At 36.4% G+C, this 19,406-nt stretch overlaps 2 protein-coding genes across 6 annotated transcripts in view; both read left to right on the top strand.

The window, feature by feature from the left end:
- Window positions 1–3,326, top strand: part of INTU (inturned planar cell polarity protein) — an 89,492-nt gene extending 86,166 nt beyond the window's left edge. For all 5 annotated transcript variants that reach the window (XM_032412796.1, XM_032412799.1, XM_032412800.1 and 2 more), the window contains one exon: window positions 361–3,326. In XM_032412796.1, the coding sequence (XP_032268687.1) occupies window positions 361–472 (112 nt within the window). In that variant the 3' untranslated portion in view covers window positions 473–3,326. The remainder of the gene's footprint in view (window positions 1–360) is intronic.
- Window positions 3,327–6,109: 2,783 nt separating this feature from the next.
- SLC25A31 (solute carrier family 25 member 31) overlaps window positions 6,110–19,406 on the top strand; it is a 32,723-nt gene continuing 19,426 nt past the window's right edge. Inside the window, exons 1-2 of the mRNA XM_032412693.1 lie at window positions 6,110–6,353; window positions 16,237–16,364. Coding sequence (XP_032268584.1) covers window positions 6,110–6,353; window positions 16,237–16,364 — 372 coding nt within the window. The remainder of the gene's footprint in view (window positions 6,354–16,236; window positions 16,365–19,406) is intronic.

Raw genomic sequence — 19,406 nt, forward strand, 5'->3', positions numbered from 1 at the left:
AAGTAAATGGCAATGTTTAATAGCTATTGTGCTTAATGATGGTAACACAATTGGCTTTATTGTAACAATAATGACTAAATTTAATATTTTAAAACTGAGGTATATGGTGATATATATTGATAAAATAGGCTTTTTACACCCTGGAAAAATAAAAATAATTTACCTAAGGCATATATTATTTATTTAAAAATAAATCTAGCTGTATTTCCCCCTACTATAGATTAAGATTAGTGGTTTTTAATTCACTATGAATTCTGTCGGAAACAAAAATAAAATAAAATAAATTGAAAGGCTGGAGTTTTTTCCCTTTGGTTTTGTTTTTTTGAATTTCTGAAATGAGTGTGTGCTTTTCCTCTGCAGGAGACTCTTTCTTCATCCCAAACTTCAAGAACTTTATGTCTGTTTTCATGATTCAGTCACAGAAATTGCCATAGAAATGGCTTTTAAATTGTTCTTTGGATTAACCTTGTAGCTGTGTTTTCTTGATGCACGGCAACTGTACGTGGAACATTGAATGGTGTTAGAATTGCTGAAACCCATACACAAGAAGATAAGGGTTAACTTCTCTTAACTGTTATTTTGAACATAATAATGTTAAATATTGAGATGATATGCTCTTGGATTTGATGCACTAAATCTTATGTAGTATTGTGAGACTTTTAAAAAGATACTTGATCAAAATATATATAAAGAAGGGATTGTTAACTTATTTCCATTTTGGTATATAATGTTAATTTATTGACTAGTTTGAAATAAAGTGAAGTGTTTTATATAAGATTAATGGAGGACATATTTATCTTGAAAGAATACACAATTCATAAATTGTGTATTGTTCTCAAGACTAATAATAATGTCTGGTAAAAGAGTCACAAAATCGGGAGGGTGTGACCAGGTCCTATAACTAATTAGTGCTGGGACCCCGAGCAAGTTTTTGTACCTCTCTGAGTTCAGAATTTTCATTACAAATGAGATGACTGTATTGAGACTTCTAAAGTCCCTCTTAAGTAAAATGTGCAGCTTTTTTTCTTCTTGCCTACTGCTCACTACCTAAATTTGTAATGTCCAAGTACTGATTCCCTATTAGATCAAATTCTTTTCTTTAGTTTAACTGTTTTAATAGATACCTCACCGTGGGGTAGAAGAACTGAGGAATGAAAATTAAACTTATTTTTCTATTTATTTGATTCTCTTTACTCTTTCAGGTCAGCTCTGTTTTGACTAGGATATAGTTTTTAAACTATTTGTACATAAACTTTTATTATTTTTCTTTTTATTGAAATATATTCAGGTATGCACACCGTCTTATATAGTTCATGAATTTCAGGACAGCTATATATAAATCTTTTTTAAAAACCTAATCATGTTAAAAACACTGAAAAAGTTGGGTTAAAGAAATCCTGTGGTGACTTCTTCTGTTAAATACTAATTTTTGCCTTATAAATATGGTTGTTATGTATTGGGTTTTCACAAAGGAAGGTATCTTAATGAACAATAGTTTACTTGACCTTTAGTAGAGAATGAAAACTAATGGGATAAGAATTTTCTTTGGCTGTGAGAATTTGGTGGATTGAGAAAAAAGGAAAATATAACAAAATACTGAATTTTTAATTAACATTTACCTAATGGATCCTCCTGAATTCTCACATGCCCCCAAGACTACAATACTGGGTTTTTTCTTCTTCAGGACTTAAGCTTTGGAAGGGAAATTTTACCAACACATCTAAAGTCTGTCTCTATTGCCCTCTCCTCAAACGCCTGGAACATGAGCCCTCCAGGTTAGACCTAACTGTAAAACACAGTTGGTGCACTATTTGAAACATTTGGTCTTAGAAGAAACACTGTTACCTCTTTATAAATCAGCTTAAGAGATTTTCACCCAGGTATTTAAAATGCAAACCACTGTATTTGTCCTGTTAGTGATTTGTGGGCCTTAAATTTAGCATTTAAATCAGAGAAAGAAACTTCCGTTCTTGAAATGTACAAAATGGCTTGACATATCCTCCCCTTAAGATCACACTATTGGTCAGAATGGCAGACTCTTAACCACTGCCTTGGCCCTGCTTGTAGACATATATGAGTAATAAGGCACTTTGTTTAAAAGTATTTATTCAATGTCTTAAATTTCTTAATATGTCCCCCAAAACACCATGAGCTATTTTCAGTACTGAGATTTATTAAAAATTATAGCTATTAGTCACCTCAGATTTTCAAACAGACTGAACTAAAACCTGGGATTTTATTATAAGGGACTTTTTTGTTTCATTTAATGAAATTTTGGTCTTTTGAACTACTTTCCTGGTATCAAAGCATCTTCAGACCACCATTCAATAACAAAAATAAAAACAAAATAGACTACTTATCTTAATAAGAGGAAAATCATTTGCTGTATTATAGATGTATACTATAATGTCCATGTTGTAGAGACATTGCGTTTTTAAGAAATAAAACCAGATATCATGGTTGTCATCTCTAAATGGATATTGAAGCATTGTAACTAAACCTAGCTGCCCATTTTTCGAAATATGTTCAGATACACATCTGAAAGATCAAGTTAATTATTGGCTAATGAGTGCCTATCTGCCACTTTATTAAATAAAAGGGGACAGTGTGACAGTGCAGATACCCCAGAGGTGTGCTTTGGCTGATACAGAAACATTCTTAAGTTGAATTTTATGTTCCCTTTCAGACTATTAATGCAAAGGATTATAGAATATCATTTTTTGAAATATCGAGTACTGTTTTATCACCATCATATATCTTTTAGCCCCCCAAAATTACATTTTAGATTCTACACCTTCTTCCTTTCTCCCTCTCCTTTCTTTACTGTTCTTTTGTTTGTTTCTTTTTGTCAGGTTAGAGAACTGTACTTAGCAAGGGAGAGTCTCTTATTTGTGCCAAGGAACTGTTGATGATGATACATACTGGCAAGATAGTAAATTTGCAGTGCCTGCTTTTTTATATTTCTGACACAAATGGGGAAAGTCATGAAACCAATTTACTAGGTTTGTCTGCTTTAAACATTCTTGAAAATAATATTGTGAATAATTATTTGTTGTCTGTGTAAGTTCCCTCTAAATAGTGCCTGGCACATATCACATGTGCTATAAAAGTGTTAGCTATTCCTACTACCGCCATTTATTATTATTAAATATCCATTGGTTAAAAAACCAAGGTGTCAGCTAAATCATACCTGCTACTGTACAAAATGTTGGAAAGAAGCTGAGAAAAAATATTCAGCACTAAACACTTTTGAGAACAAGGATGTATACTTTGGATATTTTAAAATATATTATTAAATGTTATTAAAACTTTATACACTAAACTGTGTGAAAATAATTTTGTAGAGTTGTATTTCTATATTCTCTATAATTGAAGCTATTTTTATATTGATAGTCTTTAATAAAGATAGTTTGGAGGTTTATTTGCAGTTTTGTTGTCTTTTCATGCATTCATCCAACAAATAATTGACTTTCTGCTCTGTGCCAAGCCCTGTTCTGGATGCCGGGGATAAAGCAGTAAACAAAACAGCTAAAAATTCCTGCCTTCATGGACCTGATGTTCCCGGGGGGGAGGCAGGCCACAAATAAGACAAATAAGTAAAATATATTGATAAAAGCTAAGAGGAAAAAAAAACTGAAGGAAGAAAATGGGATATGAAGTGTGAGAACTGGGGTAACCAGGGAAAGGGTTGCCGAGATGATCCTAGACCTGAACTAAGAGAGAAAACTAACCATGCTGATTTCTAAGGAAAGCGGAGTGAACAACTCAAAGGCCCTGAGACTCTATACTTTTAATATCAACATATAAATCACCAGAACTTTTTTGTTCCCTAAATCAGTAAATAAAATGCAATGCAGCTAAACATTTTTAGCTCAGTGTATTGAAAAGAGCTGATTCATAGCTCTTAAGGTAAAAAAAGAAAAAAAAAAGCTACTTTTGCTGTCTTCTATGAATGAGTGTATGTCAGAAATACACTTGAGGATATCATAAAGCAATATGCTATAAACACTGTCAACTATAGAGTCAGAAGGGGTTGGGGGGTGGGGGGGAAGGAGGCAAGGAAGGAAGAGAAAATCTCCCTGAAGAGCAACAGAACACTTGCTTTTTCTGTCTGAGATGTGTATGATCCCTGTGACCAGAGAAGTTCCTTTGACCTCTCTTGGCACCTTAAAAAGAGTCTTGCCTGGAGTGTGACTCAAGTATTCCCCCTGCCCCCTTAAATCTCTTCCTGTATGCTTGTTAATACTTCAAATTCCCTTAAAGGAGACCGAAACCTTTCATTATTCATATTTTTGCGGATAAAACATCAATCAATCACTTCTTGAATTTGCAGTGGATTTCACAAAGGATTTTGAAGTTCGGGCAATGAGAAGACTTTAAATCTTTTAAGCCTAGGAATAATGATTAATGCAATTGTTTCAGAAAGATTAACCTGGCAGCAGCATGTAAAATGGAGAGAGATTTGGCTGAAAATCCAGTTAAGAGTCAAGCTGCTATGGAAATGAAGATAGCATTAAACATGGTACCAGTAGGACTTGCCAACTGGTTTTATATGAGGTAATCAAAATATAAACAAAATTCCTGCTCTGGAATCCTGGCCTAAATGTGTGGTTTTGTACTAGTGACAAGTCGTATTAAAAGTGCAAAAACACACTTGAGATAATAAAAAACTGGAACCTCAAGTTCAAAAAAGTAACTCATTCGTGTTTTGTAGATGTGTTTCAAGACTGCAGGTCCTACAGAGTAAGAGATGATAAAATAGAATCTCTACTTATTAGAAACCATCAAACTAGCTATAAAAAGAAATCCAGAATATATTATATACTATCACAGAAGGATCTCCAGGATGTATAAAGTGAAAAAAAGCAAGGTGAAAGAAAATAGAGCAAGAGACATTATGTGCAGGATAGATGTACATCTACTGTGTATTCTTGCCCAGAGTCAGACCTGAATTTGATAAGCTTCCAGATGAATTCTCAAACTGTGCTATGAGTATAGATGTCACCAAGACCTCTTCTGAGACACCATGAGATAAAAACTTTTCTTATTAATACTGAGACGCTATTTGCCTGTTTCACTCTCATTCTCTCGGTGCAGTGGAGTTTTCCAGCAGCTACACGATGTGTGGTATTGCAGTAGAGTGGGGACAAGTCAGGCATTAAAGAGATTTTCAAAAATATAAAACAAGGCTATTCTCATTTTTTTTTGTTTCGAAAAATAGTTACTTTTTATTTAAAATGTTATTTATATCATAGGTTATTTTAAGTTAATATTTTTAAATTTTCCGTTTCAGTTTCTGAAATGGTATCAATATGTGTAACACAAAAACAGAAGCTTCCTTGTGGTCCTAATTTTTTAAGAGTGAAAAGGGGTCGTAAAACAAAAAGGCTGTGAAACACTGTTCTAGAACAGGTCATTGGTTCTCAGCCTTGCACATCAGAATCCCTAAGCCCAAGCATTAGTTAAAACAGCCCAGCCCTCTCTCCTTCGGTCAGTATGGATTGGGACCACAGCTCCAGATAAAATTACCAATTTAAATAAAATACAGAATAAAGAGGAACATGTTAAATTAAGCCACTGGGGTGCTATCAGCAAAGGCAGACTGAAAACGTGACTAGATAAACAATCCCTGCCAAATTAAAGGAGCAGAAATTGAAGCGATTTGTACGAGAAAATGGAAGGATAACCCTGGTAACTAAAACTAAACTTGGCTTTTAGTTGGTTTACTACTCTGTTCTAGTTTTGGCTCCTAAATATCCTTATACTGGACTAGCTCTCCCGGCTCCCTTCCTGCACCTCTGCGATTCAGTACCCATGGCCTGCTGACCCTGCGGGCAGCAAGGAAAGCCCCCATGGAGGATTGTCGAGGCCGCATTCGGCGCCGAGGAGCCACGTGTCGGGAGTCACGTGGCCGGTGCCGGAAGGCGGGAGGCGGTTGGAGGCGCCTGCGCAGCTCCGGGGAACCCGGGCCCTGCACGCTGATATCCCGCCATCCTGAGCGCTGCTTTCCCGCCAGGACGACGCTGAAGCGGTTTTCTGCTTCCCTCCGTCGTCCTTCTCAGCCTTGTTTCCCACTGCTGCTGCTTGTTTTTACCTCCATTGTCCCACCATGCAGCGTGAACCTCCGAAGAAGAAGCAAGAGAAGAAGTCGGAAAAGCGGCTCTTTGACCCCGCATCCTTCGGGAAGGACCTGCTGGCAGGCGGGGTCGCAGCGGCTGTGTCCAAGACTGCCGTGGCCCCCATCGAGCGGGTGAAGCTGCTGCTGCAGGTGCAGGCGTCGTCCAAGCAGATCAGTGCCGAGGCGCAGTACAAAGGCATGGTGGACTGCCTGGTGCGGATTCCCCGCGAGCAAGGTGCGTACCAGAGGCCGCCGTGCCAGCCGTTCGCATTCTAGGTCAGCTTCCCAGAAAAGGGGGTGGAGCGAGAGGGGATGGACTGCACCACAGCCGCATCGGTCGGTGATGAGTTTATTTCTTCACTGTTGAGAATTCAGTTTCTTAACCACTCTCAAGAGGCTAGGCTTCCTGGAGCCCAGAAGGCCTATAACGTGACCAGTGCTGGGTAGGAGAGGCCACCACATTCTCTTTCTCTTAAGTTTCTCCTCAACATCAGGATTTACACCTTGGTGCAGTTGTGCCTGGCTCAGAAGGAAAGTGGTTGACCTCCCAGGATTGAGGGAGATGCCATTAGGTACTTGGCTGTATGTTAACAGGTGCTTTAAGGTGCTTAAATATTTGTTGAAATAGTACTTTTAAGAGAAGTACTCCAGATACGGGAAGTGTCGGAGCCTCCCAGTACTCTGGTTCCTATTCAGTGAAAAGAGGTTCTGTTTATTCTTGAGAACTACTGAAGACCAGGGCGGAAACTAAAGAGGCATTCACCCCTACAGAAATTTGTGGAGGGCTCCCAAAACTCAAAAAGACAAATGATATAAATCAAAATGCGAAAAATCCAAGATGAGCAAAATACCAAAATTTTAAATAAAGACAGTAGTATTTTGCATCAGCCCTGCCTTAATTAAAATTTTGATCTTTTTTCATTGTGGAGGGTTTTTTTCCAGGATTATTGAAATGATTTCAAGGAATAAATAATGAAAGTGCTTTGTTAACCATTAAATATCCTCCTGTTGCAGAATTGCTCCTAAGTTAGCTAAGTGGATAAGAGGATAAATTTATCAACAATTTTCTATAATTCACCCATGTAGTTGATTTCAGTTGAAAACTCTATATGAACTTTAAAAAGGATATAGGCTTATTTATTGTGTATTCTGAACAAGAAGTGAACTGGCTTCAACTCCAGTGCCATCCTTTCTTCCACTCCTATGTCTATGGTTACTCTTCCATGAAAAAAGCCTTCTCTCCCTAGGGATGTAGTTACAACTCCTCTTAAGCTGTTGAGTGTAGTATTTAGGGTGGAGTGTAACTCTTTTTTTTTTTTTTTTTAAGATTTTATTAGAGAGAGAGCACAAGCAGGGGGAATGGCAGTCAGAGGGAGAAGCAGACTTCCTGCTGAGCAAGGAGCCCAATGCGCCGGGCTCAATTCCAGGACCCTGAGATCATAACCTGAGCCGAAGGCAGACTGAGCCACCCAGCTCAACCGGCTGATGCCCCTAAGTGTAATTCTTAAGGCATCATCTAAGTTGTAAATTTAGAATGTCCATCTAGGGAGCTGAGCTCAGGTCTTTCATAGTGCTTCATATTTCTCCACTCCCATTTGTTTTATCACAGTAAGCTTCCCATTTCCACCAGGGTTTTTAAAGGAAAAGTGGGAACCTATCTCTTCTTGGGTGATATTATAAGACCTTTTCAGAGAAGTAAGGGACTCTGTTATCTATTAGCTAATCTGCTTTAAATATTTAGTCAGGTAAAGTTAAATATCCTGGTCAGATTGTGCTGATCAGTGCTAATTCATTTTATATTTTAAGTGTTTTAAATGATATTTAAACCTAAACATATTCAATATGGCTCTTGTAAATTGAGAGCATTCTGAATAGTATTCCAGTCCCTGTTTTCTTTACCTTCCAATGAGATGATCATAAGCAGAACTTTAAGATGTTTTCTATTCTTATACACAAGGCTTTGTTATGAATACACACACCATGGTATATTGTGCTAAGAGATTAGAATTCACAACAGAGATGATATTGCCACCTAGGGGCATTTTTTTTACAAACTTGTAGGGAATTTTTTGTTTAGCACAAAGATAGAAGGGTGTAATCCTTAATTGCAATGATGTAAAAGGCAAAAGCCAGGGATGATAAACATCCTGCTGCTGTACATGGCCAGTCCTACACAACAAACACTTACCCGCAACCTGAATGACTCAGTTCTCCCACTGGACATTCTTGTAGCAGTAAAACCTGTTTATGATTTTCTAAGCCTAGAACCTAACTCTGATTTCCTTATAAACACAAACTATCTGGGACAGTTTCCATATACACTGATTCCAGAAATGCAGCTACCATGTGAGTAGAGGGAATGTTGTACTTTGTTTTGTTAAGAATTGTACCTTATAAGAGGCGCCTGGGTGGCTCAGTCGGTTAAGTGTCCGACTCTTGATTTTGACTCAGGTCATGATTTCAGGGTTGTGAGTTGGATCCCTGCCTCAGGCTCTGTGTGGGGCGCCCTGCTTAAGATTCTCTCTCTCTCCCTCTTCCTCTGTCCCTCCCCTGCTAAAAAAATTGTACTGAGAACTGTTCACCATTGGGAAAGCTCACCAATTCTTCTTGTGATATTTGATCACCACTTAACTATTGAATTCATGATGATTGCACATTTATATACACAAATATATTTATTAAGCCCTTTTAAAAGAAATGTTAATGGTATCTTAAGTATAACATTCATTATTAAGTAGAGGCAAATATCTGACCATTTTGTCTATGGTGTGTTCATGCCTCACCAATTTACTAATTAAGATACCTATTTTATTCAGAATGTCTTTATTTTCTCTTCCTGTAGAGAGGGCATTATATGGATTTGTAAAAAATTGTTGAAGAGGTCACAGTCTTTGAATCCTATTTCTAGATAGTAAAGGAAGTATTGTAAAATATTTGTTCTGTATAGAGGACTTGAGTCTGGTAAGTTTGAGAATCACTGTGGTAGATCATTCTGGAATTTACCGAGGCAATCAAGTTCTGAAATTGTTATTTTCTGGAATTTACCTTCTGTCATTTTTTTGAAAATCAAGACACATCCCCATCTCAAATGTTCTGAAGTTTCTTTTGTGTTTCATGTTTGCTCTCATTTTACTGATAACTTTTCTGTAGGCAACATGAAATGAGCCTGAGAGAATGAACTCCTTAGGCACAAGTAGATGCTCTCACACTATCTTACCTTATCTCTGCTTTCTTTCTACTCCAAAGATAGATCTCTTCATTTTAAAGCTCTGAACTTAGCTTTAAACATCTCTTTGGGTACCTTTCATACTTCTTACAAGCTTTCCTTGGCTTATGAAAGCTTCTGGATTTATCTTGGCTGATGCTATTCTTAAAGATTTATTCTATTCTTGGGGCGCCTGGGTGGCTGTAATTAAGTGTCTGCCTTCAGCTCAGGTCATGGTCCCAGAGTCCTGGGATCGAGCCCCGCATCAGGCTCCCTTTTCAGCAGGAAGCCTGCTTCTCCCTCTCCCACTCCTCCTGCTTGTGTTCCCTCTCTTGCTGTGTCTCTCTCTGTCAAATAAATAAATAAAAATCTTAAAAAAAAAAAAAAAAAGATTTATTCTATTCTTTAGTTGGTTGTAGGACCTTCCAACTTCGTGTGCATTTAATTTAATGCTGTTTAATCCTTTATTATACAAATAATGCATGTTTATTATAGAAAGTTAGAAAATATAAAGAAGCAGAAAGTAAAACAAATCACTACTAAAATCACCACAGTTAACATTTTGGTGTCTATGCAATAATTTTTCACTGGGTACAATATGCATATATGTAAGAATATTTTAAATTAAAATAATTGTTTTATTTAATACATTGTAAACCTAATCTTTTGAAGATCTGATCTGTGCAGCTCATTTTTAAGCACCTACCAGATCTCTTTTCTTTTTTAGGAGTTTCTGGCCATGAGGTTTTTTATATCTTGAAAACAGTGTTTTGGGGTATGGAAAGAAAATATTAGGCATTCACTTTAAATAAAATGGGAAAGTAAACTATGATATTTGGTATATGAGTTGGCACTGGCACCTACGCTTGGGCCAGATGTGAATTATATATCACAGGACACTAAGGCATTCTGAAAGAAAGTATGAATTACGCACTGGAGAGGGGATGACATGCACCCTTCCTCAATTATTATATAATAAACATAGTTTATGTTTGCTCAATTGGATTTATAGAGACAAGAAGGCTATTTGAATATTTGAAATGATCAAGAAGACTATTTGAAACATAGATTCATGTATACTGTTCTTAAGAATGAATGTTACCCTAAGGGTGACTTGAGATATATAGCAAATGATGGTATGAAAACATCATGATTAGTAAGATATCTAAAAATGCTGTTTAATTGTTCAAATGAATGCTGAGTTATGCTCTAATATCTCCTAGCCAGAAGTTTTTCCCAACCACCCTATCTAAATAGCCCTTCCTCATTCCTCCATCTCCATATACTGTTTTTGTTCTTATGGCCACTTGACATATTTATTTGTTCGTTGTCTGTCTCCCTGGTCCCTCTCTCTCAAAATACAAGCTCTATAAGACCAAGAAATGTATTCCTAATGCTATCCTCAGCAAGTCAGCTATGTACTAGGTACCAAATAAGAGGTTTTTAAATTAAAAAATCTTTATTTCATCCTTTAATTTCTATTTTGGGTATATTTTACAAATGTGCATAATGGAGTAGTATAGTGGAAAATGTATATAATTTTTTTAGTATATATATATTTGAAAGTCATGCTTACATATTTTTTACTGATAGGCATATTGTCAAAACATGTTGTAGCCCACCAGTCTAGAATATTTATACCCAAACATGCCTAGCATTCTCATTCTTGGCAAATAAGTTCACCAGTAAATGGCTCTGTAACTTTTTCTCATTTTCCCATCAGATCTATTTTAATTATTATTTTTTTTAGTTTCAAGTTTTTATTTCAATGCCAGTTAGTTAACATACAGTGTAATGTTAGTTTCAGGTGTAGAATTATATACAACACCCAGTGCTCATCACTACAAGTGCCCTCCTATCACCCGTTTAACCTATGCCCTCACCCACCTCCCCTCCAGGAACCCTCAGTTTGTTCTCTATAGTTAAGAGTCTGTTTTATGGTTTGCCTCATTCTCTCTTTTTCCCCCCTATATTCATTTGTTTGTTCTATTTTAATTCTTAATTATTTTCTCAGAATTAAGTTTATAATAGTTTTTCTCAGCCTTAGATTTTGAAGAGATTTTTTTTTCTTAGCAATTAAGTAAAAAACTTAGATATTTTGTTATTAACAGAGAAAGATACCACAATCACTATGTTTTTCTCTACCAATTTTGTGGTTATATCTTAAGAAACTGTCCTTTTATTCTATATGACTTGAGAGAGTCAAAATACTCCTACATTTGCATCACTCTTTTCCCTTGTTTTATTCTGACCAAAAATACTGTTTTTATCCAGAATGGATCATTCTTTTTTTTTTTAAATAGGCTTCCAGGCACCCCCAGAATGGATTATACTGACTAAAAAATACTACTGTTTTAGCCAGGGTGGATTTTTATAGAGAGGCAGTAGAGATTCAATAGCTCTAGGTCTGGAGTCAGATTCTGGAATCAAGTCCCAGCCTTTTCCTCACCTGTGACCTTCAGCAATTTTTATTTAACTTCTGTTAGCCTCAATCACCTCAGTTGTATACTGGGTATAGTAATAGTACCTACCCAATATGCTAGTTGTGAGGGTTAAACAAAGTGTTAAACCATGTGTCTGTTGCAATTAATACTTAATAAATTTTAACTCTTTAATCAGTATGTATGCTTTCTTAAATTTACAGACGTATATTCCTGATACTCATTTGTAAATGAATGTATTTGGTATAAACTTGCATTATACAAAAAGTAGGTTTTTGTAGTCTGTCTGAGGCAACCTACATAGATACAGAGTGTACCTAAAGTATAGTTGAATAAAACCCTGAAATCTGGCCCCCAGAAATAATATTCCTACAGAAAATACATTCAGAATTTCACTTTGAGGTTCCTTTCCCTTTGCACTCTTAGCAGGGACCTTGAAGCTCCTAAAAGCATGGTATAGCAGTGAGATGCAAGGAAAGGAATAAGAATAAATTTGTTAAGGGTGATCTATGAAAAAAGATTAAAACAGGGTTTTTTTTTTTAAGATTTTATTTATTTGAGAGAGAGAGGGCACAAGTGGCAGGGGGTGGGGGGAGGGCAGAGAGAGAGGGAGAAGCAGGCTACCTACTGAGCAGGAAGCCCATCATGAGGCTTGATACCAGGACCCCAGCATCACAACCTGAGCAGAAGGCAGAGGCTTAACCAACTGAGCCACCCAGATCCCCCCAAAGAGGAGTTCTTAACCTGGCACTGTAGCTTCAGGGAATCCATGAATTCTGTGAAATATATGCAAAAGTATTTTATGTATGTGAGATTATATTTTTTTTAGATATAACCCATTAAGAGCTGCCAGTTTTCCTGTTATACTTCTAGGGATTTGTTTCCAGATTTTTTGTTTGTTTGTTTAAGATTTTCATTGAGACATTGACATTTGCTTTGATGAATTTTTTAGGTTTCTTTCATGTAAATGCATTTTTGCTAAAAAGAATAGGTTCTTCAGCCAACTCTACCAAACCCCTTGACTCATAAATCCAGTACTCTTTTATGGTCTTGTGTTAATTTTCAGATGACTTTGTCTTCAAAATCTTCCCTTATGTTTAATTCATTAGCCAAAGTTACAAACCTTTTTACTGCTCTTATATACGACACTCTTTTTTTTAAAGATTTATTTATTTATTAGAGAGAAAGCGAGCATGCTTGGTGGGGAGGGGCAGAGTGAGAGAGAAAATCTCAAGCAGACTCCCTGTGGACTTGGAGCCTGAGGTGGGGCTGGATCTCACAACCCTAAGATTATGACCTGAGCTGAAATCAAGAGTCAGATGCTTAACTGACCGAGCCACCCCCACACCCCTATATGATATTCTTTTGTGAAATAAATACTAATTCAGACTATAATCATAATTACAGAATTATTACTAATAACTTATAATCTAAAACCCATAGTATCTCAGTACCATTCAGCTGAGTGAGCCATTTCCAAAATGACTATTAATATTTAAAAGCCATGTATAAAATGGAAATTCTAATATCTTTTGATATATGGCACTTTTTCTAAACTTTATTTTTTTTTAAACAAATGATTTTTTTCAACTTAAATCCCATTTGATCATATTGGCAATTTCCCAGCCAATACGTTCTTTTTCATCCTTTTAAAATTGACTTTGTCTTCTGCCAATAACCTGTTGTTGTGTTACTATAGACCGTGGTCTAGAAAATCAAATCATATTCTTCAATATCATTTACACAGTCATATTTCATTCTCTGTATTTCTCTTCTGGAGTTCTAACCTCTAAGAAAATACAAATGCTTTCTTAAATGTTTTCATTAACAATGAAGAACTTAAAAATCACTAAAAATACCTCCAAAAATTAGATTCACCAGTCTCCCTCAATAATTCAATGTGGCCATAACTAGCAAGAAATATTTCTGTATAATTTGCTTACATTTCTTATGTTTTAAGATTTTTACTTTGCTTCCATTAAAGAAAAACAGTTGACCTTTCTTAGTATAGAAAATATTCACTTGATTAAAGTATATATGGAAAAGTATTGTAGATAAGGGACTAAGTTATTGAGCCAGATTGCTTCGGTTTGAATCCCAGAGCTACAGTTTTTTTTGTTTGTTTGTTTTTGTTTGTTTATTTGTTTTTAATTTTATGTTATGTTAGTCACCATACAATACATCATTGGTTTTTGATGTGGTGATCCATGATCCATTGTTTTCGTATAACACCCAGTGCTCCATGCAGTACGTGCCCTCCTTAATACCCATCACCGGGCTAACCAATCCCCCCTCCCCTCTAAAACCCTGTTTGTTTCTCAGAGTCCATAGTCTCTCATGGTTCATCTCTCCCTCCAATTCCCCCTCCCCATTTTTCCCTTCCTTCTCCTAATGTCCTCCATGCTATTCCTTATGTTCCACAGATAAGTGAAACCATATGATAATTGACTTTCTCTGCTTGACTTATTTCACTTAGCATAATCTCCTCCAGTCCCATCCATGTTGATGTAAAAGTTGGTCATTCATCCTTTCTGATGGCTGAGTAATATTCCATTGTATATATGGACCACATCTTCTTTATCCATTCATCTGTTGAAGGGCATCTTGGCTCTTTCCACAGTTTGGCTATTGTGGACATTGCTGCTATGAACATTGGGGTGCATATGGCCCTTCTTTTCACTACATCTGTGTCTTTGGGGTAAATACCCAGTAGTGCAATTGCTGGGTCATAGGGTACCAGAGCTACAGTTTTTTAAGTGACATTGGGCAACTTACTTAACTTCCCTCTGCCTTAGAAGTTCTTTTTTAACTTATTTCCTCATCTTTAAAATGGAGAGACTAATATCTTCCTCATGAGTGATTATGAGGATTAAATGAATAAAAATAAGTTCCTAGAATTTAGTATTGTTGTTTTTGTTAATACTGCCTCAAAAGTTTTTTATAATAATCAGTTTCCTTTTTTAAAAAGAGCTTTATTTACCACACTTTTATTAAAGATTTTTAAAGATTTATTTCTCCAGAAACCCAAACCTGGAATAGAGTTTTGTTGTCAGACACAAGACCTGACTAAATCCTGGTTGGCTATTTACTAACCATGTCTGTAGACAGTTTTTTAAACTTTTAAAGTTTCAGTTTGTGCATGTATAATATGGGTACTATAGGAGAACCTACCTCATAAGCATAATGTGGTGATTAAATGAAATATACTGCCTTTGGCCAGTGCCTGGCACATATTAAATACTCAGGAAATGGTAACATTTAGCATTACATGGTCCATGTCCTAGTAAAAACAGAATCAGTTGTGAGTACTGAGATTATTTCTTGGCTATTAAATATGCTTCTTAATTATCTTTGTGCAATTGCTTTACTTGCAGTTTGGGATTCACTGAAATCCTGTGTTTTGTTTTTTCCCCCCACAAATCAGACTTTCTTATTTAACAAGTAAATATAACTTTCAGTTTTTGAGCATCAGCCCAGTCAACTGAGATTATTTTCATTTGAATGTTTATCTTTAGAAGATTGATTCTGGGTATTCTCCAAGCTGGGACTAGAGGTATCCTGTTCAGAGTAGCCAGATCAAACCATTGGACAATTTGCAATCTATTAGAAACAACTATGGCTGCTGAAAAGATAGCCTATTGTATTCTAGGGCAGCTCAATTATAAAGATTATAAAGGTAGCTCTGAATTATAGGGGTAACACAATGACTGCATTTTAAGGATTGGTCAATCCATGGAGATTTGAAATGGGAAGATTATTGACCTGTAAAGTTTTCTCCAGTCTCTCCATCAGGCCTCTGGAGAATGCCTTGAATTGTAAATTGATCCCTTTTCTGGCTAGGTTCCAGAAGGTAAAAATAAGTATACTTTAGACTCTTTTTTTTTTTTTTTGAGAGGGAGTCAGGGTAAGGGGCAGAGGGAGAGAGAGAGAGAGAGAGTTTTAAGCAGGCTCTACACCCAGCACAGAGCCCCATGTGCAGCTCAATCTCACAACCCTGAGATCGTGACCTGAGCCAAAATCAAGAGTCAGACGCTGAACAGACTGAGCCACCCAGGGGCCCCCACTTTAGATTCTTAAGGCTTTCTCATTTTCATATGTATATATACAAACCAATTTGTTCTAACCATAGGAATTGCATATCCTGATTTGGAAATGAGGCTAAGGATTACTAGCTTCTCTGACAAATATTAGTGAGCTCTGTTTTTCTTCTAGTAAAAAGCCTTATATTCAAATGATGATACTTTCCGTAGATTTTAAGGTATTTAAGGCTTTTTATTGGCAATTAACAAAATTGGAATGGGGTACATGGAGCTAACACTGCCTTTTTTCTTCAGTGGATTCACATGTAGACTTAATTTTTTCTCATGAGAAAAGGTGTAAGTTTTAGATAGTTCAAATAACTAAGTTTGTTAAAACTATGGGAATTTTTTAATAATAATACAAGTTTATATTTAATATGTTTTCTTTTGTAGGTTTCTTCAGTTATTGGCGTGGCAATTTGGCAAATGTTATCCGATATTTTCCAACACAAGCTCTAAATTTTGCTTTTAAAGACAAATACAAACAACTTTTCATGTCTGGAATAAATAAAGAAAAACAGGTAACTACATTTTAATATCTGTTATTTTCTAAGAAATAGTTGGGTTTGCCTTAACCTATGATGTTTTATTTGGGGAGGAGGTGCTGAGTGGTAGAAGAAATATTAAAACATGTACATGTTATAATCACTATTCTACTGCACTAGGAAAGTTCAAAAAAAGCAATCAACAGATTTGTATTCCTACATATCTGAGGAATTAATTTCCTGAAGAAGTACATTTTTTCATTTTTATGACTAAGGCTCTATTTAGCTGAGATTAAAGTGCCTAGGGAGATCAAATCAAACAAAACAGAAAAGCAATAAGTTGAAGTTGGAGGATTCTTTTTTTATTGAAAAAGTACTTTCTCTTTTCAAGGTAATCACTCCCTTGATTACAGAATTTCAATTTCAAAATTTCCTATTTGTATGAACTATATGTCATTTGTTTTGGTTTCTGTTTGTTTTGTTGCCTCCATATACACTATACCACCTATGTTACTCTTAAGGTCTTCCCTTTACCCTTACAAAGTCTCTCTTCCCCTTTATCCTTTCTCTTTTTCTCTTTCCCCCAACCAGCCAACCAACCAATTGAGCTGTCCTAGGAGGTTCTTTGTAAAAGCAGCTGTTTTTATAACATTTATTTTTTGCTACCTTTTTAAATTTCTTTTCATATCCTTTATTCCCATTTTTTCACAATTTATATCTCTCTTTTTTTAAGATTTATTTATTTATTTGAGAGAGAGAGATAGTGAGAGCAAGGGGAGTGGGAGAGGGAGAAGCAGGCTCCCCGCTAAGCAGGGAGCCCGATGTGGGACTCGATCCCAGGACCCTGGGATCATGACCTGAACCGAAGGCAGACGCTTAACCCACTGAGCCACCCAGGCGCCCCTCACAATTTATATTTCATTAACAAATGTTTAATGAGTAATTTGCACTGTCTATTTTGTCATGGGAGATATAAAGGTAATGAAGAGAATTCTTTAGACTTAGAAGATCTGGATTTGGATCCTAGTGCTCTGTTATTTAGCTGTGTGAATTTTTAAAAAGTCACCTCTGTGCTCCTTAGTTTTCTCATCTGAAAAAAGCTTATGACGTTTAGATGAAATTACTTGTAAAGTGTTTATCATAGTACTGTGCTTTATGGTAGGCACTGGGAAAAATATTCCTGTCTTTTTTAGCTGACAGCTGTAATAATTGGAACTTTTCTTGACTCAGAACCTGCATCAGAGGTCCCCAAGATCACCTTCATGTTCAGTGATTCACTAGGACTCAAAGAACTCAGAAAAGCTACTACACTCATGGTTTTTTACAGCAAAAAACTATAGATTAAAATCAGCAAAGGGAAAAAGCACAGAGGGACAGAGTTCAGGAGAAACTAGATGCAAGCTTCTAGTTATCTTCTCCTAGTAGAGTCACATGGACAGTACTTAATTCTCCCAGCAATGATGTGTGAGAATACATATGATGTGTTGCCAAACAGGGTTGCTCACTTGAACATTGGTGTCCAGGATTCTTTTGGGAGTTGTGTAGGCATGGAATGTGACTGTCCTTAGCTACTCAGACTCCAGCCACCGCCCGCTAACCCAGGAGATCAAACTGATAAAAGTTAGCCCAGTGTTCCAAGCATACAAAAACAGGTGTTCACCATAAATTCTCATGTTAGCATAAACTGTCTGGTGTGGTCCAAAGCCTCCAGCATACAAAGAGACTCTTACAGGTCGGATATTCCAAGGGCTTAGACATTATCGTGAAGGAACTGGTCAGGGGCTGGTCCTGAAGATCTCAGTATATGAAGGGTTTGGGCAATGCAGGCTTGCTGATTTAACTCTACTGAACACTTCCCGCTCCACCTCCCCAAAAACATAATTTCTAGAAGACTAAGCCAAATGGAGAATTAACTCCTGAGTTAACCAGAATATTTATATTACTGGCATCTATTCCTAACAGTATAAATAACATTGTTCTAAAAGTTTTAAAGTCAACTTTGATCCTTGCTAAGTATCTGTAATAAATTTCAAATTAGTAGAGCCTGAGGTAAAAACATCTTTAGTAGTCCTATGAAAACATGCTATCTTATTTAGAATATAAAGGTATTCAAAGGTATATTAAATAAATACATATTTAAATATATACTATTTACTAAATTTGGATATTAATGACCCTTTTATTTCTGACTTTGGGCATCAAAATTTTATCTCATCTTTACCTCCCTAAAGTGAAGAAAAAGAACTAAAAAAAGGAAAATCATTATTTTTGGTTTCTTACCTGGTCTTAAAAGAAGCAAGGAAGAAAAAACAAATATAGTATGTGAGTTTAAAAGTGATTGATCTCCAAATGGGCAGCAGATACATGAAAAAGTGCTCAACATCACTCGGCATCAGGGAAATCCAAATCAATGAAATACCACCTCACACCAGTCAGAATGGCTAAAATTAACAAGTCAGGAAACGACAGATGTTGGTGAGGATGCGGAGAAAGGGGAACCCTCCTACACTGTTGGTGGGAATGCAAACTGGTGCAGCCACTCTGGAAAACAGTATGGGGGTTCCTCAAAAAGTTGAAAATTGAGCTACCATATGATCCAGCAATTGTACTACTGGGTATTTACCCCAAAGATACAAATGTAGTGATCTGAAGGGGTACGTGCACCCCAGTGTTTATAGCAGCAATGTCCACAATAGCCAAACTATGGAAAGAGCCAAGATGTCCATCAACAGATGAATGGATAAAGAAGATGTGGTATATATATACAATGGAATATTATGCAGCCATCAAAAGGAATGAGATCTTGCCATTTGCAACGACGTGGATGGAACTGGAGGGTATTATGCTAAGCGAAATAAGTCAGTCAGAGAAAGACATGTATCATATCTCACTGATATGAGGAATTCTTAATCTCAGGAAACAAACTGAGGGTTGCTGGAGTGGGGGGTGGGGTGGGAGGGATGGGGTGACTGGGTGATGGACACTGGGGAGGGTATGTGTTCTGGTAAGCGCTGTGAATTGTGCAAGACTGTTGAATCTCAGATCTGGACCTCTGAAACAAATAATGCAATAGATGTT

The sequence above is a fragment of the Phoca vitulina genome, unplaced genomic scaffold (assembly GCF_004348235.1).
Source record: "Phoca vitulina isolate PV1807 unplaced genomic scaffold, GSC_HSeal_1.0 scaffold14, whole genome shotgun sequence".
In the NCBI taxonomy this organism is placed as follows: Eukaryota; Metazoa; Chordata; class Mammalia; order Carnivora; family Phocidae; genus Phoca; species Phoca vitulina.